The sequence below is a fragment of the Chiloscyllium plagiosum genome, chromosome 18 (assembly GCF_004010195.1).
Source record: "Chiloscyllium plagiosum isolate BGI_BamShark_2017 chromosome 18, ASM401019v2, whole genome shotgun sequence".
Taxonomy (NCBI): domain Eukaryota; kingdom Metazoa; phylum Chordata; class Chondrichthyes; order Orectolobiformes; family Hemiscylliidae; genus Chiloscyllium; species Chiloscyllium plagiosum.
Window position 1 is genome coordinate 30,296,416 of NC_057727.1, and position 27,590 is coordinate 30,324,005.

At 39.4% G+C, this 27,590-nt stretch overlaps 1 protein-coding gene across 1 annotated transcript in view; it reads left to right on the forward strand.

The window, feature by feature from the left end:
• The window catches only part of cacna2d3a (calcium channel, voltage-dependent, alpha 2/delta subunit 3a), a 645,952-nt gene that overhangs the window by 403,324 nt on the left and 215,038 nt on the right, over positions 1-27,590 (forward strand). The window contains exon 25 of the mRNA XM_043708636.1: positions 16,523-16,644. Coding sequence (XP_043564571.1) covers positions 16,523-16,644 — 122 coding nt within the window. The remainder of the gene's footprint in view (positions 1-16,522; positions 16,645-27,590) is intronic.

The following is a 27,590-nucleotide window of genomic DNA, read 5'->3' on the forward strand; positions in this document are numbered from 1 at the left end:
CTCACCTAGCGCATGGTGACCCTCAGGTTAAACCACCACCAGCTGTCTCTCTCTCTCTCTCTAATTTAAGAGCAGCGCTATGGTCTCATAAGACTATGGCAACTTTACCTGTACATTGGAGCTGAGTATTTTATCTCAATCCAATGAGAAAATTGTTCTTCAAGTCATTCTGGGTAATTTGAACTTGGATTATTTATAGGCACTGGATTGGCACTGTTTCAAAATGTTATTTTTTGCAGTAATATTTTTTAGCTGCATTAAACAAATAAATAAGAAATATATTCAGCAAAAGTTTTTTTTTAAAAGTGTTTAAAAATGCTGCCCAACTGTGACGGTTCATGATAGATTGGGTGTATGTTGTTATGCAAGTGAGTTTGAGCAACAATGTAGGGGAAAGAAAGCAGTTTTTAAATGGGCTGAATTTACTAGATTGGGAAATTCGACTCTATGTTATTTACAGCAAGCTATGTCAGTTTTGGTCAGCTGAGGTTGAAATACTTCCACTGTCTATCTGAACTCAAATAGAAGAAAAAATATTTCTGTTTATGCTCTGATATGTTTTAGGATGGTGTGAATGTTAAGGATGTGAGTAATGTTTGAAAGCTTTAGCTCTTGTATTTTTGCAGAAAAGGCCTCCAAAATCTTCAAAATCTGACAGGAGTTAGAAATTTTGCCTCCTGGCCCACCATGAATTCTTTCCATGCATTTAGATACTGCTGGGAAGCTCAGGTACCCCCTGTTCCCAGACAAGCTTTGGAGATCCTATCTCACGAATGTCAATACTTAAAGGTTGAAATCTCTTCAGTCGCGACATGAGCTCTGTGTAGACGAGTAGTAACAAAACCACTTGATATTTGTACAGAGGAAAATGCAAAATACTTCAGGCACTGAGCCACATTTGCTTTCACCTTTACATTTTGTGATAGAAAAGACAGAAGCAATTTTATTGATGGTCACAAATGCAGTGGTGCTTGCTGTTTCGGATTCCCAATACAGAGCGAGTTTTATGTTACAAGGTTACTGCCAGCACGAGTAGTGCTGTTAACACCTTTGTTGTTATTTAAATGAGTTCAGCTATGTAAAAAACATTCTGAACTAAAATGGACAAGGTCATTGCTTCATGTTGTATGAACATCAGCTGTCTTGCTATATGATACAGGGTTGAAGCTAAGGGCACACATAACCACTGCAAAGTTAATTATCCAACTGAAAAGCAGTGACTGTGTGGTAATAGTTTTATTTCTTCTGCATTTCGCACCAAACATGCAGTGCATCCATGTAGAAAAAACAACATCCCCAAATAAAAGATCAACAGCTAAGGCAAGTGCTGGTGAAGAAAATACTAGAAAGGCTAAATTGTATACCCTCAAAATGGGTGGGAGATTTGTGATGTGGAATTAATTTGCACTACTGCCTACCGGTCAGGTCCCATGCTAGTATTGTGCTACTTACTAACTACTGTGATAGCTGGGAGCACCAATTGTGCTGTTAAATGGCTCATTCTTCAGCAAGATGCTCAAAATTGGACGTGGTTGTCACAGCTAGTCTGTAACCCTTAAAGAAGAGATTTGGACTGGAGTAAGTGATGGGTACGGCACCATTTGTGACTTTTGAAATACTGATGCATTCTGCAACAAAACCTGGACAACATTTAAACTTGAGCTGATTGGTAGCAAGTAATACTCATGCCACATATGTGCCAGCCAATAATCATCGCCAACAAAAGATAATTCAAACATTGTCCCTTGACATTCAATTGCATTGCTCTTACTGAATTTCCCACTAACCAAACATCCTGTGGGTTACCATTGACCAGAAATGAATTTGTCCAACAGTGTAAATACTGTGGCTGCAAAAGCAGGTCAGATAGTGGAAATTCTGCGCTGAGCAATTCACCCCCCGACTCCTCAAAATCTGTCCACCCTCTTACATGTCACATTTCAGATGTGTGATGGAATACACCTATTTGCTTGAATGGGCACAGCTCCAACAACATTCAGGAAGTTCAATGCCATCAAAAATGTAACAGCCTTCTTGATTGGACTATGAACATTCACTTCCTCTACCACCAATGAACCATGGCATCAATGTATACCATTAATGAGATTCACAGCAATGACTCACCAGCTCCTTAAACAACACCTTCCAAACCAGTGACCTCTATCACCAAGAAGCAGCTGATACATAGGAATACCACCACCTATGTGGTCCCCTCCAAACCACACATCATCCTGACTTGGAACTATATTGTCAGTCCTTCACTATGTTATAAAGATGCTGGGCAGGCTTATTTCTTGAAGAATTGCAGAGAAAGGAACTTATTTCCATTTTGTGAATATGCCCGGAATATTTTATTTAATAAGGGTCATTAAAAGTTCATTGTACACATGGCTGGTAATTTTCTCTCAACCTGCTGAAGCTGTTTTGAATAGTCAGAGTCCTAGAAATATACACCACAGAAACAGACCCTTTGGTCCAACCCGTCCATGCCAACCAGATATCCCACCCCAGTCTAGTCCCACCTGCCAGCACCCGGCCCATATCCCTCCAAATCCTTCCTATTTATATACCCATCCAGATGCCTTTTAAATGTTGTAATTATACTAGCTTCCACCGCTTCTTCTGGCAGCTCATTCCATACATGTACCAACCTCTGCGTGAAAATGTTGCCCCTGAGGTCTCTTTTATATTCTTCCCCTCTCAACCTAAACCTATGCCGTCTACTTCTGAACTTGCCACCCAGGGAAAAGACTTTGTCTATTTATCCTATCCATGCTCCTCGTGATTTTATAAACCGCTGTAAGATCACCCCTCAGCCTCCAAAGCTCCAGGGAAAACAGCCCCAGCTTATCCAACCTCTCCCTATAGCTCAACATCCTTGTAAATCTTTACTGAACCTTTCCAAGTTTCACAACATCTTTCCGATAGGAAGAGACCAGCATTGCATGCAATATTCCAACAGTGGCCTAACCAATGTCCTGTACAGCCACAACATGACCTCCCAACTTCTGTACTCAATATTCTGACCAATAAAAGAAAGCATACCAAATGCCTTCTTCACTATCCTATCTACCTGCGACTCCACTTTCAAGGAGCTATGAACCTGCACTGCAAGGTCTCTTTGTTCAGCAACACTCACTAGGACCTTCCCATTAAGTGTATAAGTCCTGCTAAGATTTGCTTTGCCAAAATGCAGCACCTAGCATTTATATAAATTAAACTCCATCTGCCACTTCTCAGCCCATTTGCCCACCTGATCAAGATCCCATTGTGATCTGAGGTAACTTCCTTTGCTGTCCACTACACCTCCAATTTTGGTGTCATCTGCAAACTTACTAACTATACCTCTTATGCTCACAAATCATTTATATAAACGATGAAAAGTAGTGGACCCAGCACCCTGATTCTTGTGGCATTCCACTGGTCACATGACTCCAGTCTGAAAAGCAACCCTCCACCACCACCCTCTGTCTTCTACCTTTGAGCCAGGTCTATCTCCAAATGGCTAGTTCTCCCTGTATTCCATGAGATCTAACCTTGCTAACCAGCCTCCCATGGGGAACCTTGTTGAATGCCTTACTGAAGTCCATATACATCACATCTACCGCAATGCCCTCATCAATCCTCTTTGTTACTTCTTCAAAAAACTCAGTCTAATGATTGGAGAGGTATTTGTTCTATCTGGTTCAGTAGAAGGAAAACCTGCTAAGAATAAACTTAATTGGAAGAAAGCTTACTACGAACAAACGGCCCAGGTGACCTTTCCAATTTCTGAAAAGAAAAGCTTCCACATTAGTTCAGGAACTCATTTGTTCTCTTGAAGGAGTACTTGAAAACATTTCTCAAGATTATATCTCTCTGCAGGACTTCAGCAACAACTGTGTATGATTACTGATGACCACACATGCCAGAACTTCAGCACAACAAATTTTCAAGCTTTCTGCACTTTATCCTTTGTTTTCAAGAATAATCCATTGGTCAGAAATGTTTCTTTCTCCAGAAAGCCATTTTCCCCTCTTTTCCTGAAGAATGCATTTGTGTTTTAGGATATTTGTTGTGATAAGTATTTGTACTTTTATTTTACTTACTGTGTATGTCAACCAATTAATTGCATCTATATTGAATATGTTTTGTTTAATAATTAACCCTAATTGTATTTATTAAGAAACATGTATTATGGATATTTTTGCATAAAACCTGATATAAATGAGGGACTTAATTGGTTATCTTGTTAACTGGGAAAAAAATGTATTTTCATAAGCTGTTATGAAGCATTGGAGTAATGAGACTAGAATAACAGTGCATTATTCCAGCATTAGTCTTATCAACTGTCACTGGGTCAAACTTTCTCACAGTATTGTAGGTTTACCTACACCATATGGACTGCAGCAGATCAAGAAGGCAGCTTATCACCAATTAGGAATGGGCAATAAATTCTGGCCTCACCAGCAATGAATAAATAAGGAAAAGATTCTCCATCTGATTGTGACCTACGAAAGATACAACAATTGCAAACAGATTACAAGATTTTCTGTTGATGCACTGGAGGCCTTGGTCAAGCATGAGAGGTTTATAACATCCATGGACTGTCAGGTGACCTCCTGACAATTTGCCAGAAGGCAAGTCACCCAGACAACCAGTCAAAGTGAGGACTGCACATGCTGGACAACCAGTTAACAGTAGGAGTTAAGTCTTAGGACCAGGATGTAGTCAACAAGAAGTTCAATAACAACATCTGAGTAGTCAAGATCAGTAAATGCTTTTTCAAATTTCATATCTGACCATTAGCATCATTAGTCTCAGATATTGCTCAATAACACAATACCACTATCAGTTACTTATCGTCAATCTCTATCAGTTAGGTCACATACCTAACTTTCATAGCCTCATCCTCAAACACTACTGTGAGCCTTACATCCACAATTTGTAATTTACATCTAATACCAGATATTCTGAAATGACAAGGCACATCACTTGTTTTGAAAGTGAAAGAAAGGGGAATTTGTGGACATTTCTATTGGGTGATCTAATCAATGGATTCCCATTTCCTAGTGATACTACTGAGGAGAGGGATCCAGAATTGTGACAAGCTCGCCGACTCCATTAATAACAAAGTGAGGTTGATTTTGCTAAATTAATACCACTGTGACTGACACAGACCTTAAGTTATGACTCAGTGGTAGTAGAGGGCTCAGATTCAGTCAAGTATTCAGCTCGTCAGCAAGTTGCCTGAAAATAGAACTTAGATCTCATATATAGTGTAGCTAAGGTAAATTTTCAGACTCTAACTTTGGTCACCATGTGTTGGTTTCTGCCTATCTGGGATGTATTGTGTATATTCATGGCCATTGATCTTTCTCAGTCATTGACACCATATGTGGAAGGATGGCCACATGACATCTTACTCAGGAAGTCGGCTTAGTCTTGATAAACATTAAGGATTATTGGATATTACTCAATAATTAGTCACAATACAACTAAGATACATGATTGTCTCTTGAAAGATATTAGGCTCAATTTAACAGCAAGCTCAACTTACAGCCACTGAAACATTCTCATACAGAATTGGTAATAACCGCAGAATTCTAACAACTCTCTAGAAACTCTGGTTAGGATATTGCTTAGCTCCTCTCAGGTACAGTTCTTTCTCATCATGGTATGGCATTTCAGTTGTTGGTAGGACTTGATCCAGACTTTCTGGTCCACAGGTAAGGATGCTACAACTGCACCACAAGATACTGTAGTCCTTTCTATCCTGATGGGCAGAACTTGAAATAACTCCACACAGGCCAGTATCCCATCAGCAAGTCACCATTTATGTACACATGAACAGCCCTTGATGTCATACTGCTTCATTCCAATTCAGGTACCAGAGTGTCAGTATGTCTGATACTCAGCCTTTTTTCATGTGTCAGCCTGGGCTCCCTGATTGGACCATGTTAACAGCCCCAAACAAAGAACTCATGCCCAGCTGCTCACCTCATTAAAATCACTACAGAACCAATCTCATTTGTTGGCCCATTCAGGTCCGAACTGCCTTATACGATGAGTTCATTCGTGTGCTGTTTCCATACAACTGACAATTTTAAATGTGTATTTATTGAGCTTCTGCAATAAGCGTGAAGTATGAACTGCAATTGATAATGAAACATGGCTAGGAAGACTGTTCTATGGTGACCTTTTAAAGCTAATGTATACATTTATAAAGACATTTATATGGCACTGTTCAAGACCTCAGGATATCCCAACATTGCGGTCAATGAGTTACTTTTAAATATTTTAATGTCAGGGAAGAAAACGGACAGTCAATTTGCATACAAGAATCCCACAGCCAACAGTATAGTAAAATGAGATACTTTGTTATATGTGAGGAATAAATATTAGCCAGGACACCCGCAAGAATTCTTGGGCTCTTCTTTCAAATAATTGCATGAATTCTTTTACATTCACTTGAGATGGCAAATGACTGTTCTTAACTTCACAGCCAAACGACAACACCTCTGATACAGCAGCATTCACCCATTGTAGCCTTTTGAACATCAACCCCGGTCTTGTGTTCAAGTTGTTTAGTATATTCAAGATTGAGATAGACAGATTTGTAATCAGTAAGGGTTATCAAAGGTTATGGGGAAAAGACAGGAAAGTGCAGTTATTAATATCAGATTTTATTCTGTTCTTATCATTACAATTATCAGGTCAGTCATGATCTGATTGAATGGTCCAGTAGATTTGATGGGCTGAATGACCTACTTATGCTCCTATGTAATATGTCCTTAAGTCTCGGAAGAATACATTATTATTTCAGTAGAAGCTCCTCAATCAAATCTGTCCTTAGATACAGTCTATTCAAACAGTGCCCCACTTCACATAATGAGATCAGAACTCTTGCTTCTAAATATGGCCTTGTTAAATAATCTAATATTGCTCTGTTCTGTCAGACCTTGGTTCCTTAGATGTGCCTACGCATTGGCCACATTGCTTCCAGCCCAGAGTTATGCTTGCTGCAGGGTATGCTAATTATTTTTCCAGCAAATTGTGGCATGAATTCACCACTGGAGAATTGAGAAGCACAATGGTCTAACTCATAGTGTTTGTCACCAAATCGCTGTTCCTGCAAATTCCAGACCATTGTAACATAAACAGGACAATTTTAACATTACCAGAGGTGGAATTTGGATCAGCAGAACTGCTTCCTCTTTTCATTTTGCAATGTAAACATTTTATATGTATTACCTACTGTGAAAGTGTCACCTATTGTTCCAAGTCCTACAACACCTGGGCTTGGTTAATTGAATTTCCAAAACCAGGGTGTGCCCCAGATGGTTGCTGTTAACCCCAATTAAGTTAACTCGATGCCCAATTAAGTGGATGAGGAGTTGTGGAAAATTTTTGTGTTCTGTTTCAACAAGGAAGTGGTTGCAATATTGCACCTGGAAATTTGTGGGGTTTTCTTTAAGAGAAAGCACAAGGACCTTTTAAATGTTAACACTGGGAACTCTCCAGCCTTTTCTAATCTGTTTTAAGTGCAAGTACAGTAGTCTTTTCAGATTGGGTACAAGTAGTGTAGTGTCTTTTGGTTTACTCTAAAACACTGAATAATCCAATTGATGGATAGAATGGCCTTTCTATATAGGCGTAAGTTTTATAATCAGATCATTCACGTTCATTTCTCTAGTTTCAGCACTTCAGAATTTTGAATATTTCACTTTTACATCCAATTCTGAAGTAATGCTCTCTTAATCCACATTTTAAAATGTATTTGTGATATAATAGTTTTAAAAAGCACTGATAGAATTCAAACTGGATGGATTCAATCCAAAATACAAAATGTGGCCTTTAGATTACATCGTATTAGAATCTCTACAGTATGGAAACAGGCCCTTTGGCCCAACAAATCCGCACTGACTCTTCAAAAAGTAGCTGAAAATGTGTTGCTGGAAAAGCGCAGCAGGTCAGGCAGCATCCAGGAACAGGAGAATCGACGTTTCGGGCAAAAGCCTGAAGAAGGGCTTATGCCCGAAACGTCGATTCTCCTGTCCCTGGATGCTGCCTGACCTGCTGCGCTTTTCCAGCAACACATTTTCAGCTCTGATCTCTAGCATCTGCAGACCTCACTTTCTCCTCTTCAAAAAGTAACCAACCCAGAATGAAAAAAATGAGCAGGCTGTACATTTGAACTGTTTTTGTACAATTCTAAATCAAATCCAGCTCATACAAAACATACAAAATAAAATAAAGAATTGCAAATACTGAAATCTGAAACAAGAACAGAACTTGCTGAAAAAATTCAGCAGGTCTGGCAGTATTTGTGGAAGGAAAGCAGAGTTAACATTTCAAATCCAGTGACGCTTGTTCAGAACTGGTAGTAGCTAGACAAAAGTGATTTTATAGAGGAACCTTGATTATCCAAATGAGATGGGCGAGCGCTATTTTCTGTTCAGTCCGCTCCGCGTTCAGGAGACCAGGCAGCAGCACACCGCGCGCGAGCCCCCATCCACCCGTCCGCCATCCTAACCCCATCCAACACCGCCCCCGCCCCCCCCACCCATGTGCCCCTGACCCCACACCACCCAGGGCAGCCGGACCGGACACCACATAGTAGCGCGCGCACACACAACTTTTTATTGCAACGTTTTGATAGGTTCCACGTTTGCCCTGTACAGGACAATGTCGGAGAGATTATCTGGAGGGTTTAGGGTATCGAATTCCAGGGAAAGTGTGGGGGGAGAGAGAGGGTGGGTGGGTAGTCAGTCATTTGAAGATGGTGCCTGGGCTCCCATTGATGTCCAGCACCATTCTCAGCAGCATTTCAATAAACTGAGTTCACCTTTAATCACTGCAAACAAATTACGAGATCAGTGTTGGAAACACGTCTTTGATGTAATGTTTCTATCTGGATCTTGAGATCTTCTTCGGATAATCCAAAATTTGGATAATTGATATTTTTGATAATCAAGGTTCCTCTGTATACTGACGACAGGGATTTGGGGTGGGGAAGGAGAGCTAGGACAGGCAGAGATGTCACCCAGAGAGAGAACTATGGTTAAGCACAAAGGGATGGTTGGTAGTATTCCAGGGAGGGAGAAAAGCTGATAATGAGGACCATTAGTAGGTGAAAATGAATTGGATGTGCTGAAAGCAGGCCATGCTGTGACAGAGTGTGCGGGTTAGTAAAGGCCACAGAGGAAGGTGTTCAGGTTCTAAAATGATTGAGCTTAATGTTGAGTCCAAGTGGAAAATGAGATGCTGTTCTTCCAGCTTGTGCTGAGCCTCACTAAAGCACTGCAAAGACTGAGCCTCACTGTTGTCAAAGAGGCTTCACATTTCAAAGCCACTGTATCACTAATGTTGCCTCTCAGCAGGTTATTAATGAGAAAGCAATTATTAAGAGAGAGAAAACTATGCATAGGAGGACAAGTGAAAATAGAAGGATCACTATGGGGAATCTAGACAGCTAAGGAATGGGGGACATGAGGTGGTGATTGGGAGGGCCTAATGGTAGAAATCAGGAAGTGGCTTCAGAACAAACAAAAGTAGAAATACTAAAATTGAGTGCAGGTTCTAGTTGCCTTTCTGTCAACTATAATTAATGGTAGATGGTGCAATTCTAACTCATTATAAACTTGCACTTACAGAAATGTGGTAGTCAGGACAGATGGAGAAGGTGCACTCATGCTGGTACTAATTCCACTGGAGTCTGAGTGAATATTGTGAAACAGGTTGTCTGGTCCTTTCTATGTAGAAATTAGCTGTCATATTTCCCACCACTACCAGACTGACTGCATTGTATTATTGCACAGATCTCAGAAAGTATTAAGCCTTTAAGATATCTATTATGACATTGTGTTGTGTGACACTGGTATAAAAGATTGCATTGAACTATCAGTTCGGCATTCAGTTAGTCAGTCAGTTCATCAACTATGAGTTAAATGGAATATATATGTAAACATATGATCAAGAGTGTATATCTAAGTCTGAGATGTCATATCTGTGCATGCAGTTAGTTGTTTATAAACTTCTAGATTCCTGTCTCAATAGAAGTTATGTTAAATGGACTAGCATATAGAAAACTGTATCATTCCATGATGGCAGAACATGGACATTAGAAGCTAGTCACAATAAATTGGTATCAAAGGTATTTTTTAAATTAATTCATGAATAGGAGGACATCGCTGATCGAGCCTGTATTTATTACCCATCCCTAGTTGCCCAGAGGACAATTGAAGGTCAAGCAAATTGCTCTGTATCTGGAGTCAGATGTAGATCCAGGAAAGATAGCAGATTTCCTTCCCGAAAGGACATTAGTGAACCAGATAGATTTTTCCTGACAATCATTGATGGTTTTATGGTTATCGTTTGCATACTAGAATTTGTAAAGAATACAAACTTGCACATTAAGGATGGAAAATAAGCATGTCAACATGGATTGGCCCTCCAATGACATTCTATCAGAATTTCAGATATTCAAAAAGAATGAATCTTCCCCTTATGGATTATTGATAGCCGATAAAGAATGATATTCAAACTTCCTGTTGCTTTCAGAAATGAATAAATAAAAACAATAATATCCTCTGGTGTTTCCAATGATGACTACAAAAATACTGGTAAAATCTAGGATGAATTTCAGATAGCCGTGATAAATCTGTCTGCTACTTCTTAAAGCAATAGTTAACCTGACTGGCAGCTCTCACATTTGGAAGACAAGCCAACATAGTTCTTCCCTCATCTATTCTTGCATAACAAACACATGTACATGGTGCATTGTTGGAAAGAAGGGAGAAAATGATATAAGAGTTTGAGTTGATTTATAGTTGTCATATATAGTAATACTTTGTGTGGTATACAGCCAAATAGTACCAGGAGAATCGACGTTTCGGACATGAGCCCTTCTTCAGGAAAGAAGGGCTTATGCCCAAAACGTCGATTCTCCTGCTCCTTGGATGCTGCCTGACCTGCTGCACTTTTCCAGCAACACATTTTCAGCTCTGATCTCCAGCATCTGCAGTCCTCACTTTCTCCTAGTTGTCAGGATAGCAGAGATGAACTCATGCAGCGGATACTAGAGACAGCACTTTACTATAAGATATTCTAAGTCCAGAGGGCAGTAGCTTGCAGGGTCGGGGCATCATGAGGTGTTGATTAGGAGGCAGGTCTGTCACCCATTGCCTTGCCCAAGGATGCCAAGCAGTCCATTTAGTGAACTGAGAAACCCTCAGGTTGTAAAACACTGTCAGGTGTAGAAGGAATGAGCCATTGTAAGGCAGAGCACTCAGCTGTCTCTCAATTCCCTTTGGAAGGTGAGTCTAGCTTTAATTTAATCCATTTTGTTTCTAATGGTTTGAATGTTTACCAGGAACATGCTGGGGAGGGAGGACTTGAAACTCCAAAGTTTCAGTCTCACACCTCCAGCAAATCTCCCACATTTCCTGGGTAGGTGGTTGCTCCCATCAATCCCAGGTATCAGTGAGGGAGATCTGCCACTCCAACAGGTAAGTGTGTTCTCCCGATAGGGTCATAGGCACTAGTCATGGCCTTGAGTGCCCCAGAGGGTCTTGCTGCTGTTCTGATGTTCTGATCCGACGTCTTCAATATGAGGTCACCATGAGGTCAGGTCATGTCCCTGCACTAGTTGGACTTGGTTCCAGGTTTCCATGAGGAGGTCAGGCTTTTGGAAAGCTGGTAGGCTCTTGATTCCTCTAGGCTTGTGGTTTCAGCATAGGCAGTCAGGCCTCATCACTTGGAGAATCTTTAAACCTGAAGGTAGATTTAAAAGAACATTGTTGGTAATTCTGATAGACTTAGAATTGAGGTTTAGAAGAGCAGACCGATTTTAAGGTATGTAAGAATAAGATCTGCTGTAGCCACACTCTGCCGCCATCTTTAATCAAAAAACAAATCAGCATGATCAACGAGCCTCTGGACAGTTAGCCTAACTTGAACCAGGACAAAGTTTCAGAGATCAAGGCCTTTCAATGATTTTAAATCAGTTCATAGAAAGATACTACAGCATTATGTCCAGCCCTTGTCACAAAATGTTGTCACAAATATTCGTCAAATCCTACAACGAAACAGATGATATAGCTGAGATTTTGTGGTCAACCATCTGTCCTCATTTTGGGACACCTTACAAGCATTCTTTCTTTGCATTGACCATTCCCCTTTATAGTGAATAGCACACAGCTATTGAAGCAACCAGACACAACACTTTGGTACTTTGGCCAAATCATGCAGATCATGTTTCATTGATGGCCATAGCAAAAATATATTAGACTATAAAAAGACAACAGTTTATTAGCTATAGTTCAATGGATTCCAAGCTGTTTTCATCAATTCTGTTTATAAATTGATTCTCATTAGCAAATCTAATAATCTCACTATGTATCTTAGGTTTGAAAGCAAAAGATTGTTTCAGCAATATTCTTAATATATGAAATGTTCTGATTTACAATATTTGCAGCCCATTTGTCATGTCAGCATGGTTGATGGGTTGTAATTCACAAACAATTCAAGTTTACTCAGAATCTTCACAATATTTTTTTCTTGCAAAAATAATCTTTTAAGCATATTTGACAATTCAAAGTGTTCCAATCTTTTCTCTCTCACCACTTAAAGTACCTGAAAAAACTGTGATGTAACAACCACTGATGGAAAGTATAAGTTGTTCTGAGTAACATTAACTCTGTAGTACAAGAGATTATGGTAATTTAAGAACACAAAACACACACTTGACTGAAATTTCAGTGCTAAGATGTCTTGATTCTTCACATTTCGCTGCTATTGTGTCCTGTAACCAGCTCCAGGATTAGCATGGAGTTTTGTCTTATTTAAAATTAAATGTATATATTAAGTCAAATCCTGTGCAGTCTTCAAAGTAACATTTTAGGAATAAATTATCACTATGTTGGTTACTTTGTTTAAAGCTTGCAGAAACATTGTGATGAATGCGCAGATAACAGTGTTTCTGACTCTCCTGAATCATCTTTTCTTTGGTCTAAATCTAACATGCACAGATTAAAGCTTCCATTGGGAATGAGCAGCCCATGTGATATAGACTGTAAGTGTAAGGTCCACAGCTTTGAAGGTTATCATCATGCCTCCTTACCTTGCTAGTTGCAATGACTGTATTAGAAAACTTTGTGGAGGTGTCTGAACCATTTTAATACCACTGATGTGGTCACATGTCTGCAATAATATTTTTGGTGTTTGATATTTTTTGAATTGGACCAAAAATTAAATATTCTTTGAAGGGGAGTCTCAGACTGAGATTTCAGAACAATTGGAAGAAATACTGTGCTTTACACTGATAATGCTTTAGCCACTTTCTCATGTGTTCTGAAATCAGGAGACATTACTTTAGGGAATTACATTATTGTTAAAAAGCAGTGATAAAAGTTTATGGAGAAGGATTGTTTGATTCAGTAAAAAGTGGGAGATGGAATTCCTGACGAATGAATTGGCAAGTTGGAACTTGCAAACAGGAGATGAGAATGAGGATGGGGTGCAAACTCATAGAACATTCATATGAGTAACCAATCACTTAGGAAATACAGAAAACATTGAATGAGTGACTGTGAAGTCGTATTTGCTTGTATCTGAAATTACATTGGGCAGAATCACGTAGGTGCCTGAATAATGTGGGCTATGGTGAGATTTGTGAGAGAATCACATGAGAAGTCTAGCGAGGTCTGTCTTGACAGCATCTTTTTTGCACCTGCAGAGCAGCAAGGTAAATTTCTCACTGGGCAGTGATGAGTTGCTTGTTAAGGGCGATTATAGCATGTTAAAGAACTTATTAATGCCACATTAGTAGTTCTATCTATCTAAGTAGCTTCCCATCTTAATAGATTTGCTGTACAAGCTAGACATTGAGAATTCTCAACATGTAAGTCAGTGTGGGTACCTGGTGACTTCACTTCGCTGCTTGCTTCAAAGCATTTTCATGTTGAAAGCAGGCAGCAAAGTCTCAGAGCATGCTTCATTGACACTAGCCACATGTACAATACATGCACAGACATTGACATCCCGCATGTGCCAACCTGTAGGACCCTCATGGCACATCTCCAGTCAACTTAAAGAATGCTTCTGTAATTCAAAGCTGCACCTTAGGCTGCACCAGCAACTGTCAGTGTAAGGCAGCAGCAAGGACACTGTGCACACAGGGACACACACTCAGCTCATGGGCTGATCTGGGTTGCATCACTGAGTTCTTTGCTTGCTCTCTTAGCGCTCATGCATTCTGAGCCTATCTGGATGTTCACAGCACACCTACCTTGCATTGCCTTGCCTTGCCTTCCATTTTTGTACATTGCCTCCTCAACCAGAAAAATCAGTTCCAGGCTCACTGCCCTGCTCTATTGCCATGCTATTTAGTGCAGACTCAAAGCTTGTCATTGCTGTCAGCAATCCTCAGTCAAGTAAAGTCTTTCATCAGGGAGTCCGAGAAAAATAAGTCAAGAGCATCCTCCACTCACAGTCCAGGGGTTTGGACAGTCAGTCAGCCATTTGGGAGAGTCAGAGTCAGGATGCTCTGCACATAAGGGGTGAGGGACCAATGTCTGTCAGCCCGCAATTGTCTTAACTCTTTCTGCCCTATTGTTGTCTGTTTTTCTCCTGGAATGAGAGAGAGGCAATTATTAAGGAAGATAAAAGGATCACAAAGCTGTATAAGGTGTCCTGAGTGAGTGAGTAGGTAACACAGAGGGTATTGTGTTGGGTTTGGGGGTGGGTCAGAGTGAGTGAGGAAGATGTTGCAGATGATTAAGTGGTAAAGCATGAGACTTGGTGGAGGTGGGTGCAGTAGCAGAGGTAAAGTGGCTATGAGCTCCCAGAGAGAAGATGGTGGCACTTATACTGGTGGAGTGGAGAAGGTCTTTCCTGAAGAAGGGCTCATGCCCGAAACGTTGCTTCTCCTGCTCCTTGGATGCTGCCTGACCTGCTGCGCTTTTCCAGCAACACATTTTCAGCTGGAGAAGGTCTTTGACCTTGTTCCGACAGTGTTATGCATTTTTCCAGATGGCTGACTGCATTGACCTGTGTGATCACCTCAGAGAAGACTGGCATATTCTGGTGAGGTGGCTTCCTCTACTGGTCCTGCAGGAAGAGGATGGTCTCTTCACTTCACTATCCAGGACAATGCCCACAATGTGGGATGCAATTTTCCCCTTGTTTGCCATGTTTGGGGCAAACATCAGCAACCCTGCAGGGCAGCTCTAGATTGACAGTGCTTGTCCTGGTGCACAATTGTCTTTTTAAGATGCAACCAGGACTAATGGCAAGTTCTTCCAGATACGGTGCATGGTAAGAATGAGATGAGATGAATGCTATAAGGGTTGAGTAAATAGTTAAGGAGGCAAATTTTTTAAGATATGTTGAGAAAATTGACTATGTCTCAATAGTGGTGTTACATCTGCTGGCTTCCAAACCATTGGGGCTATTCAAGAATCTAAGAAAGTTTGGAAAACTATAACCAATGCATCCACTATTTCTTTCGTTATCATTGTTGAACAGACCCTTAGGTCCTGAGGATTTGTCAAATTTTGTTTCTTAAATTTATCCATTTGTTTTGTTCTGTTGATACTAATTATTTTAATTTCCTCACTCTGATTAGCATTTCAGGCATCTACTCATGTGCAGTTAAATGTTGAAATCTGGAAATTGCTGTCTAATTTGCCCTGCTCCTCTACAAGTTTTTCTTTTAACAATTTTACACGGAGACTCAAAATTGAAATACATGTGAATACTTGTGCAATGAATTTGTTGTATCCACTTAGAAACCCATGAAACATACCAGAACAAGTTAGACCCTGTCTATTCAAATATAACTGAACTTTGAATGGAATGATAAATCTTAATCATTGTCAAACAACCCTCTGGTACTGAAGACTAACATTTATAAGTGTGGCATTGCCTTCTATCAGAATTTCATTTTTATTGTAGGTGTATAAAAATGACTAAATAATTTTTTCTTTGTTATCATTTTTATTCTAACTTACACTTTCTGATTTAGACTCTGTCTGGATCAGTGATAATTCTTCAATCTAATTTGTTGAAGAGGCAAGTCACTGCCTCTCCTGTTCACAAAAGAGCCAAATCCCTGTAGTGTGTGACCAATAACTGCATGTTACCAATCAAATTTCCAGGAAATTACTGTGGGCAGCTGTAAGGGCAATGCGATTACTGTGTGCAGTATTCCTTCAGCACTGATTGCAAAATCCGTTCCATTATAACGTTTATAATGTGTGCAGAACTGGGAATACTTTTTTTTCAGTAAATTTTTCAGCTGAATTAAAATTTTAAATCATGCTCCAAAGGTTAATAATTGTAATTATAATTAGTTAATGAAAACAATTACTTAATTTAAATGTTGCAGACCATGTTTTCGTCAGTTTGTGTAGAAACTTTTGGGAGGGGAAACAGTTGTAATTATGATTTAATGTCAGGAAAATCATTGTATCTAACTTTTTGACAATATTAAACCAAATCAAACAAAATAGGACAAACATTTTTTTCTCTCTGTTTCAAGAGATTTCTTGACTGCAAAGGACAGGGAAAGTATTTTCACTGCAGATCATTTCCCTCTGTGGTACAGGAAATCAGCAGAACAACTTCCAGGCACTTTTGTCTATTCCATTCCATTTAGTACAGGTTAGTAATTGTTTTATTGCATAAGTGCTTGAGGGTGGCATTTATTGTTCATTTTGCAGTCTCTTTTATGCATTTCAAAAGTAATGTATTTTATTAATGTCTTTCTAAAGTATATTTAAACTTTCATCAATTAAGTTATTTATTTTGCTGTGTAACTCATCCTTTCTCTACTTAATTACTGGGAACATTTATCAGCTGTTTCCTATTTATTTATGATATATTTTGACCCATTCTCTGCAGTGGTATTTAGTTTCTCATAACTGCCTTAATAGATATTCAGTTCACAGTCTCTGATGTTACAGTAATTAAGTAGGTTAATTTCTATTTTAATTACTTCAGATCACTTACCTGTAGGCTTCCAATGATTGCATGAAGTGAATAAAGCAAATGTAATTATACAAAGAAAATATATTTAAGTATGCTACTGTCCTTTTGGCCTTGTTCCAAGATTCTAACTTTTCCTAATTATGCCCACTGGTGACTGAATAAGTCTAATTATGATTTCTGGAATATAGAATTTTACTGATGCTTTGCAGTTCACAATCTGTCTTCATATTGTCTTCTCCATGAAAGCTGTAATTCGGTATTGTGATTCTGACATTGTTTTATTTTGTGTCTGTAAATTGTTTTGTTGTTTTGAGCAGAAGTCCAATGTTCAACAAAATGAACTTAGAGTGTGCTGTCAGAGAATAATACCATTGTTGTATTCAGATCAGACCTGACTTCAAAGTTTCCTGTGCAATTTCAGTTCCAAAAAAAGATGTTATCTAACTGATGAATAACCACTACCACTTAGAGTCATAGAGTCATAGAGATGCATAGCACAGAAACAGACCCTTTTGCCAACCAGATATCCCAACCCAATCTAGTCCCGCATGTCCGCACCTGGCCAATATCCCTCCAAACCCTTCCTATTCATATACCCATCCAAATGCCTTTTAAATGTTGCAATTGTACCAGCCTCCACCACTTCCTCTTGCAGCTCATTCCACACATGTACCATCCTCTTCATGAAAAGTTTGCCCCTTAGGTCTCTTTTATATCTTTCCCCTCTCACCCAAAACCTAAGCCCTCTAGTTCTGGACTCTCCCACCTCAGGGAAAAGACTTTATCTATTCATCCTATCCATGCCCCTTATGATCTTATAAACCTCTATAAGAGCCTCCGACACTCCAGGGAAAACAGCCCTAGCTTATTCAATCATTCCCTATAGCTCAAATCCTCCAACTCTGGCAACAATCTTTTCTAAACCCTTTCAAGTTTCACAATATCTTTCCAATAGGAAGGAGACCAGAGCCGCAACATGACCTCCCAACTCCTATACTCAATACTCTGACCAATAAAGGAAAGCATACCAAACGCCTTCTTCACTATCCTATCTATCTGCGACTCCATTTTCAAGGAGCTATGAACCTGCACTCCAAGGTCTCTGTTCAGCAGCACTCCCTAGGACTTTACCATTAAGTGTATAAGTCCTGCTAAGATTTGCTTTCCCAAAATGCAGCACCTCACACTTGTTAATGAATTGACTATAGAGAAAGGACATATGACCAAATTGCTGGCTGATTCTTCAATAGTTTAACATTCTATAAATCTTTGCCTATGTGCAGTTGCACAGTAGTGTTATAGGAGTTATTAAGGCACAGAAAGAGTTAATTTGGACCATTGATTACTTGCCAGCTTTCTGCAGAACAATTAAATAAGTCATATTTTCCCTCTCCATCCCCATAACCCCATATATTTTCTTCAAGTTCACAACTAATGTCCTTTAGAAATCATTCATCATCCCTTTAGGCAGAGAGTACCAGGTCATTATCAATCACTCCATTCAAAAAAATTATCAATCACTTCATTAGAAAATGCTTCTTACACACACCTTTGTGCATCTTTTGCCCAAAACCTTAAACCTAATGGAAGCATTCTTTCTTTATCTAGCTTTCTCAACTAAACCTGCCTTGATCGTTGGAATATAAGAATACGATTAGGCCAGTCAAACCCTTAAACCTGCTCTGTTTTTCAACTATATCACGGCTGATCTATCTCAATTCCATTTTACACTATCCCATATCCTTGGAAGTCATCAGTAACCTGAAATCTATTGACTTCGGTTTTGAACATACTTGATAATTGAGTTTCCACAGCTTTCTGTGGTACAGAATTCCAAAGATGCACTATTGTCTGTGTGAAGTGTTAAATGGCTTGTCCCTTTCTCTGAGGCAGAGGAAACATCCAACAGACAGAGGAAACATTCTTTCTGCATTGATCTTATATAGTCCTTTAAGCATTTTGAAAGTTACTTTCTTTGAATTCAGACAGGGATGTGGACTGTACTGGCTGGCAGCATTTATTCCCTTGAACAAGTGATGGTGTGCTTCCTTCTTGAACCACTGCAAACCGTTACCTCTAGGTAGACCCACAATGCTATTACGGAAAGATTTTGATCCAGCAATACTGAAGAAATTACCATGTAATTTCCAAGTCAGGATGATGAATGGCTTTGAGGGGAACTTGCAGATGCTGGTGTTCCCATGTATCTGCTGCCCTTGTCATTCGAGATGATATTGGCCATGGCTTTGAAAAGAGTTATCTCAGGATCCTTTGAGAATTTCTGCAATGCATTTTATGGATGGCACTCATTCTTGCTACTGTGTGTCAGTGGTGGGAGAGTGGATGTTTCAGGATCAACTGATCTGCTTTATCCTAAATGTTGTTAAGTTTTAATGCCATTAGAGCTGCTCTCAACCAAGCAAATGGGGAGCATTCCATCACACTCCTATGCTGTGTCTTCTTGATGGTGGACAGGTTCTGGTCAGGAGGTGAGGTTTTACTGCAGCATTCCTAGCCTCTGACCTGGTGGATGGTAACATCATGTTGTTGATAATGGGGATTTCTGTAATGGTAATGTCACATTGAATGTCAAGCAATGATTGTTAGGTTTTGTCATGCTACAGATTGTATTTATCTGGCACTTGTGTAGTTTGAACCTTACATCTTCCTAGTCAGCCCAGGCCTGTATGTTGTCCAGGTCTAGTTTCATTTGGGTATGGACTGCCTTAAATGTCTGAGGAGTCATGAATGGTGCTGAACATTGTGCAATCATCAACAAATATGGCCACTTATGACCTTATAATAGGAGTCAGTTGATTATGAAGCAAACAGAGAAAATTGGCTTGAGAACACAACCCTGAGGAGTTGGTGAAGAGACATCCTGGAGCTGAGATGACTGATTTCCAACAATCACAACCATCTTCCTATCCACCAAATATGACTTCAATCGGTGATTGTTTTTCCCCGATTCCTATTGACTTTAGTTTTGCTAGAGCTTATTGATGCCACGCTTGGTCAGTTACAGTCTTGATGTCAAGATCTGTCACTCTCACCTCATTTCTGGATTTTAGGTCGTTTGTTCCCATTTAAACTGTTTTCTTATTTCCCCTTATAAATTCTCCTGTTTGTGTCTGTAATGGATGCACATTTGTCTTTGATTTTTTTTTCCCTTTATCATACTTGTAGAAATGTTTAGAGCCTTTTTCTTTGTATGTGGCTTGCTAGTTTATATACATAGCCAACTTCTCTTTATCAGTTTCTAGGTTCATCTTCACTGAATTCTAAAATGCTTCCAATCCTCAGGCTTACTATATTTTTAGTAATTTTATAAGCTGCTTCATTTTATCTAATATCATCTTTAGTTTCTTTTGTTAGTCACAGTTAACTGACTTTTCCCTTTTTGTTCTTGGGTCTTGAAGGAGTGTATGTTTACTGTAAATAATGCACTATTTCTTTGAATACTAACCATTGCTTGTTGTACATTTAAATGGATTTTAAATGCCAACTTGTCCTTCAAGGACAACAAGACATAAGAGCACAAGTAAGCTATTCAATTACCATCGATCTGGTAATCATCAACTCTATTTTCCTGCCTTATCCCCATAACATGTAATCCCCCTTACAGATTAAAATCTAACTATCCCAGCTCTGAATACACTTAATGACCCAGCCTTCTGTGGTAGAGAATTCTACAAATTCACTACTCTTTGAGACAACAAATTCCTCCGCATCGCTATATTAAGTGGACAACTCCTTGCTCCTTACTCTGAGAATATGCCCAGACTCCACCCAGAGGAAACAGTCCCTCTCCATCTACCATGTCAAGCCCCATTAGGAATCTTACATGTTTCAGTAAGGTCGCCTCTTGTTCTAAACTCCAATGAGTAGAAGCCCAATCTATTCAACTTTTCCATATTCAGAATCAATCTAGTGAACCATCGCTGACTACCTCCAACTCCAAAACTGACCAGAACTAATAAATTCCTTTGTTTGGGTTTATAGCCCTAGGTTTGGATTGTGTTACATTATGTTCAAATCTAATGGAAAATTCTATCCTGTTAAAATTTCCCTAAAAGTTTTTATAACAGGATTATTCATTAGTTCTTTCTCTTCACATAATTTTCCTCAACACACTGCACTAAGAAAATCATCTAGTTGCAGGAATTAATTAACATCTCTATCAAAACTTCCATTAATCCCTATTCCCAGCTTTTCTGGCATAATGCATAACCACCATTTCTTATCCCTGGAACCAGTCTAGTAAATTGTCACTGGACCCCTCAAGGATCCTTCCATCCTTTCTAAATTACAGTTGTCACATGAAAGGCATTGCAATAAGTAACTATGAATATTTAACAGCAAAGTGATTCTGCGAAGAGTTTTATAGATTATTCAGATAAGAAAGTTTATATAGAAATAGTCCCTGCATCTATCACACCTTCCCTTTACACTTCTGCATTCATGGTATCCTCTAAATAAACTATAGAATCTAAAATAAAAAGTCACATTAAGAAGTTACAGTTGTTATAATATAAATTAAAATTTGCTTTGTCCTTAAAGTAAGGAATGATGTAATAGTGCCATTGAATGAAATGCCAACTACTGTATATGGAATATGTTGGTCCACCTAGATTATGTTGTTGTATTATTTTTGACATAGCACAAATAATGCTGATGTCCTCAAGAACCACAAATAATTTTCACTGTATAATTTATATTTTACACAGACACAGTCAGGTATACAGTCATGCAATCATTACAGTCTGACATTTACCACAAAAAGAAAGCATTTCCATTATATCAGATTCATGCCATCAGTTGGCACTCTATCCAAAGAGATTAAAACAACAAAAGGTTATCTCTATAAATAACAATATAACGATTAGCCATAAATATGTTTCATAACTATGTAAATATAGAGGTCTAGGAGATGTACAATGACAGCAGTGTGATTGCATCAGATCATCACACTGGCATTCAGATATGAAATGTAGATCAAAGACTGAGGTTGGCTTCTGTCCAAGGCTGGATTTGCCCCAGTGAATCTACTAGTCGTACATCAGGTTGGTAGGATAACATTTTATACCAGCGAAAGATTTATTTATAAAATTTATTCTGAAATTTTGTTCAAACTGGATTGAAAGCAGCAAATAGGATTTGAGATAAATGCTGATGAACTGAAACTGATGACTAAAACATGAGTAAACAAACTTTTTTTATTGACGTTCAATATTCAAATAGCATCTCATACTGAGAAATGTTAGAAAATAAGCTACCATTAAGTAATTTGCTGAACATGTATTAAATGTCCAATGCTGTCCCATCCATCATACAAATTCATTAAAAATGCCACAGAATAGTCCCAGCTGATCTCTGACCAAAACCATAAATGGTAAAGGTTAACTGGCCTAATGACAAAGTATACTGAATCATTTAAGTGTGACGGATAGAGGAAAATAAAACAAGAAGAGTAATGCCACCCACTCTTAACAGAATTAAACAGAGCAACCCAATCCATTCCCCTTTCCCTCATGTTCAAGTCACTCCTTCTTTTATGTCTCATATTTCAAATAATCCATCTTCCTCTCATGACTGATTTCCATGGGGCCTGCTCTTTGCTGTGTGTCTGAAATCCTTCCTCATTTGTCACTATTCCAAGAGTTGCCATTTATTACGATCTCCACGGATACCAATAATATTTAAAAAAAAGGAATTTGAACTTTCAGGTGCAACCTGAAAGAATGACACATCAAGATTTCACATTTTAAGACTTTTACTGTAGCAAATGTTGAAAAGCACGATTGACCAAATGCTGTTTTCTTTTTGTAAAGAAGTTATAGTTCAAAGCATGGAGAAGAACGTTCTCCTTTTATGCTTTTCACCTATTGCTGCCCCTACAAGATTATGGTCCATTTTAGTAGATTGTGGCACCTTCCAATGGGTTACTATATTACCTCCTTCACTTAAAAAGTTTCAACTTTGATCTCCAGCATCTGCAGACCTCACTTTCTCCTACAAGATTATGGTCCATTTTAGTAGATTGTGGCACCTTCCAATGGGTTACTATATTACCTCCTTCACTTAATAGAAACTTGGAGCACCATCTCCAGGCACTTCTCAGTTTGTTACATCAGCCACTTGCAGTAAAGACTGTTCTAATTATTTTCCTCCCACAGACCATACCATAACAACTCTCGCAGAATACATGGAGGATTGGAGGATGCATATCTTCAATTAGAAACTGACACCTTCCCACATTCAGTGGCAATCTCTCTCTGTAGACGATACAGAACTGTTGTCTATTTGTGATATTTATTGATTTTATAGCAAATCCTATAACCTGATCTCAAAGAGTGGCTTTCCTTAGTCTCTTCCCCAATGCAGCATGAGACTTATTAATTTTACATCGAGTTAGAAATGTTAATTAACTCTTTGATTCAAATTCCTTTTCATCTTAAAAGTAAATGAACAGTTCACAACTCAACTATTTAAATATTTTTCTTTAACACATTTCTGGGACTTTGGAAGACTGAGGGCTGAGTTTTATCAAAAAAGGGCTAAGTCTAAATTTCAATGAATTTGATGGAGTGGTTTACTCTGTGAGCTAAAGAGAGTTTTCTTATGCTATTCTCCATAGCCTCTCATTATCTATGCATGATACCTATATGACATCCCAATCGCAATGTTGTGCATTTGCCACCAGCAGATGTATTCTGTACTCCCCAAGACCTCCCTGGATTTCTGACTCCAGTGCATTATGTTTAAAATGCACCACATCAAGCATTGTCAATTAGGCTGCTACTGCCTTGTTTCTTGAAGCTCCAGATTCCTGTTCGCAAAGCGGTTGAGCAGCACAATCTGTAGGGCCATTCTGATGGGTCGCAGCATCTGAAACAGTGTGCAGCTGGACTTTGTAAATATCATGTCAGTGGTGTGAGAGCTATTAGGTCCCTGCAATGGAGAACGCAACCACCTTTACGATCAAGGAATCCCACGCTGAAGGGCCCCATTGCTTTTTGTTATTCTTCTGTGGGACCTGGGCATCGCTGGCTGCATTTATTGTCCGTACCCCTTTGAACTGCTACAGTCCACTCCCTACATTAATTAATGAAGTGAACAGTAGAAGATTGTTCGAGAAGAGCCTCTATAAGCCACGGAGAATTGGGTGCTAAGAATGTCACTCAACAAAATATTTTAAATGAAAATGGGTAAATTCTGCCATTTATTTCTAGCAGTGATATTCCCTACATTTTAATGGGTTTGGGATTCTGTTAGCTTCGATTCTTGTTAATCCAGTGCTTCTCTTCAAAGCCTTTGGCATTCTTTCCTCTACTGCTATGGTTTTCATGCAGGCCAATATTCATTTTAAATGCTCCAACTTTATTCCTAATTCCACAATTTCAAGCAAATAATGACACCATCCCTGAGACATAATATTCAGCTGATTGCTACGAAGATCTTGTGAAATAACTCAGTAATAGAATTTCAAAATCTGGAATTTGATCTTCTGCAGTGCTTATTTGAGTATTTCGCTACAGCTTTGCAAACAAAAGCCAGGAATTTGTAAACAGAGTGGCAAGGAAAATTAAGCATTCAAGTGCAAAAGTTTGAAAGTGAAAATGTCTAGATTTAGATGTGTGGCATTTCACAAATCTAAACATACAGCTAGAAGAAAACTCAGAAAAGACAAAATATAATTTACTATTCTTCAGACGTTGTTAATAAATTTGAGCATTTATACCACTCCCCCCCCAAAGAAAACAAGATATTCAGTAATCAACAACAGAAATGATTAAGTACAGGATTTAAATCCAATATTCTCCCTGTTCTAATCTTCGCTGTGACAGCTGTTTCAGTTTGGCATTTTACCCAACAGCTTTAATTTATGATCACAGCAGAAAGGCAGATTTCACAATCTGATATGTCAATGAGGCAAAGCCTGCACACTCACAAGTGTCATGAAAAACATGGCATTAATCCTGGTCTGTTATACATATAGAGACCACGTGAAATGCTGCATCTTTTATGCATTTGCCAAGTGGCTAGGTAAGATTCTGGTTGGGCATTAGTGAATAGAATAGAAAAGCAATTTACTGTCATGTCAATTTTTACAAAAAAAAGTAAGTTTTATAAGTCACTATACCATTGGCACCTAAATTAATGACAGAAGTCATAAATAAGGAAAAAAAAACCTAAATGTTCATCATAGTTCAATTAATGACTCCTGCGTCCAGGGTCTGCTGGACAATCAGGCCAAAAGCGCCATGAAGGGCCATGCTGAGACCACCACACTGGGCCGACCACCCCACATGCCAGTGAGTTGCCAATTAAGGGGATTATAGTATGTTAAGCACCTTATTAATGTTACAAATTGCATCATTAATATTCATCTTCCTATCTTACTAAACATGTTGAACAAGCTAGACAGCTTCAGAGTTCTCACATGTAAATCAGATCAGATACCTAGTGATTTCAGGTCACTGTTTACTCCAAAGCATCTTCATTTTGGACAACAGGCACAAACATCTCAGAGCATGCCCAATGTGTAGCCACAAGTAGAACACCTGCTCAGACATTGGCATCCAAATTGTGCCAACCTGTCAGAACCCTCATGGCAGATCTTCAGTTGACTTATAGAATGCTTCTGTAATTCAATACTGCACTTCAGGCTGCACCAGCAACTGTCATTGTGAGGCAGCAGAAAGGACACTGCACACTCAGGGGCACAAACGCAGCGCATGGACTGGTCCATGAGTTCTTTGCTTGCTCTCTTAGAGTTCATTCACTTTGATCCTACCTGGATGCTACATGACAGTATCCCTGCTATGCATTGCCCATATCACTTCTGTTTTGCCTTGCTATTTAGCACAGACACAAAGTCAGGAATCTTGTCATTTTTGTCAGCATTCTGAAGTTGTCATGACGCATAGCCTTCCATTAGGGTTTCAATGTAGTAAGTCAAGGGCAGTCCCCAACATCAGTCAAGGGTTTGGACACAGTCAGCCACCCAGGGCTATACATATCAAGGCGGAGAAGCTAAATGTCCGAGAGCCTACCACCTGGCTTGAGTCTTTCTGTACTACAGTGCGCTGTTATCCTCCTGGAATGAGAGAAAGGCAGTATTAAGTAAGATGAAAGTGTGTGGCACACCTGTAACATTTGATGCAGGTGGGGAGATGGAGTGGGCAAGTGAGTCAGCAGCGGAGAGGTTTATTAATGTTGAGAAGGGGTGGATGAGAGCAAGTGGGAAATGTGTCAAACGCAATAGTGAGAGTACTACTGCATGATCCTGGATCAGAGGTGAATGCAATTGGTCATTTGCCTTCTTTCTTCACTGCTGGACATTCCTCCAAATACCTGACAGCGCAATGATCTGGGGAGAAACCTTGGATCTGGCTGGCAGGGTCTGATGGTAAGACATCTGCTGGTCCTGCAAGAATACTTCCCACTTGCCTGGATTGGTACAGCTCCAACAACACTTGAGAAGCTTGACACCATCCAGGACAAACCTGCCCATTTGATTGGCATCACATCCACAGGCATCCACTCCCTGCACCACTATAGCGTAGTAGTAGCAGTGCGTAAAACTTTCAAGATGCATTGCAAAAATTTACCAAGGCTCCTTAGACAGCACCTTCAAAACCCATGACATTACAAACTTGAAAGACAAGAGCAGAAAACACATGGGAACACCGTCATGTGCAAGCTCACCTCCTAACTGCGCATTATCCTGACTTGGAAATATTTCACTGTTCCTTTAATGTTGCTGGGTCAAAACCTTGGAATTCTCCCCCTTGTGTCATTATGGATATACCTACATCTAGTGGATTTAGTGGTTCAAAAAGGCAGTACACCACCACATTCCCAAGGGCAATTAGGGAAAAGTAATAAATGCTAGCCCGAACAGCAATGCCCACATGTTCTGAATGAATGAAAATCTAATATCTGTATTGGTCTAGCAAGTTATTCAGTTTAAGAGCAATTAAAGTCAAGCCATAAATGCCCACATACCAAAAAAAACCAAATGAAATATTGGAGACAAAAGCCACCTTCTTCCTTCTCTACATCAAATTTCCACTTTCACCAATTCCCATCTTGTACAGGACATTGGTTAGGCCACTGTTGGAATATTGCGTGCAATTCTGGTCTCCTTCCTATCGGAAAGATGTTGTGAAACTTGAAAGGGTTCAGAAAAGATTTACAAGGATGTTGCCAGGGTTGGAGGAGCTGAGCTACAGGGAGAGGCTGAACAGGCTGGGGCTGTTTTCCCTGGAGCGTCGGAGGCTGAGGGGTGACCTTATAGAAGTTTATAAAATAATGAGGGGCATGGATAGGATAAATAGGCAAAGTCTTTTCTCTGGGGTCGGGGAGTCCAGAACTTGAGGGCATAGGTTTAAGGTGAGAGGGGAAAGATATAAAAGAGACCTAAAGGGCAACTTTTTCATGCAGATGATGGTACGTGTATGGAATGAGCTGCCAGAGGATGTGGTGGAGGCTGGTACAATTCCAACATGACCTTCCAACTCCTGTACTCAATACTCTGACCAATAAAGGAAAGCATGCGAAACGCCTTCTTCACTATCCTATCTACCTGCGACTCCACTTTCAAGGAGCTATGA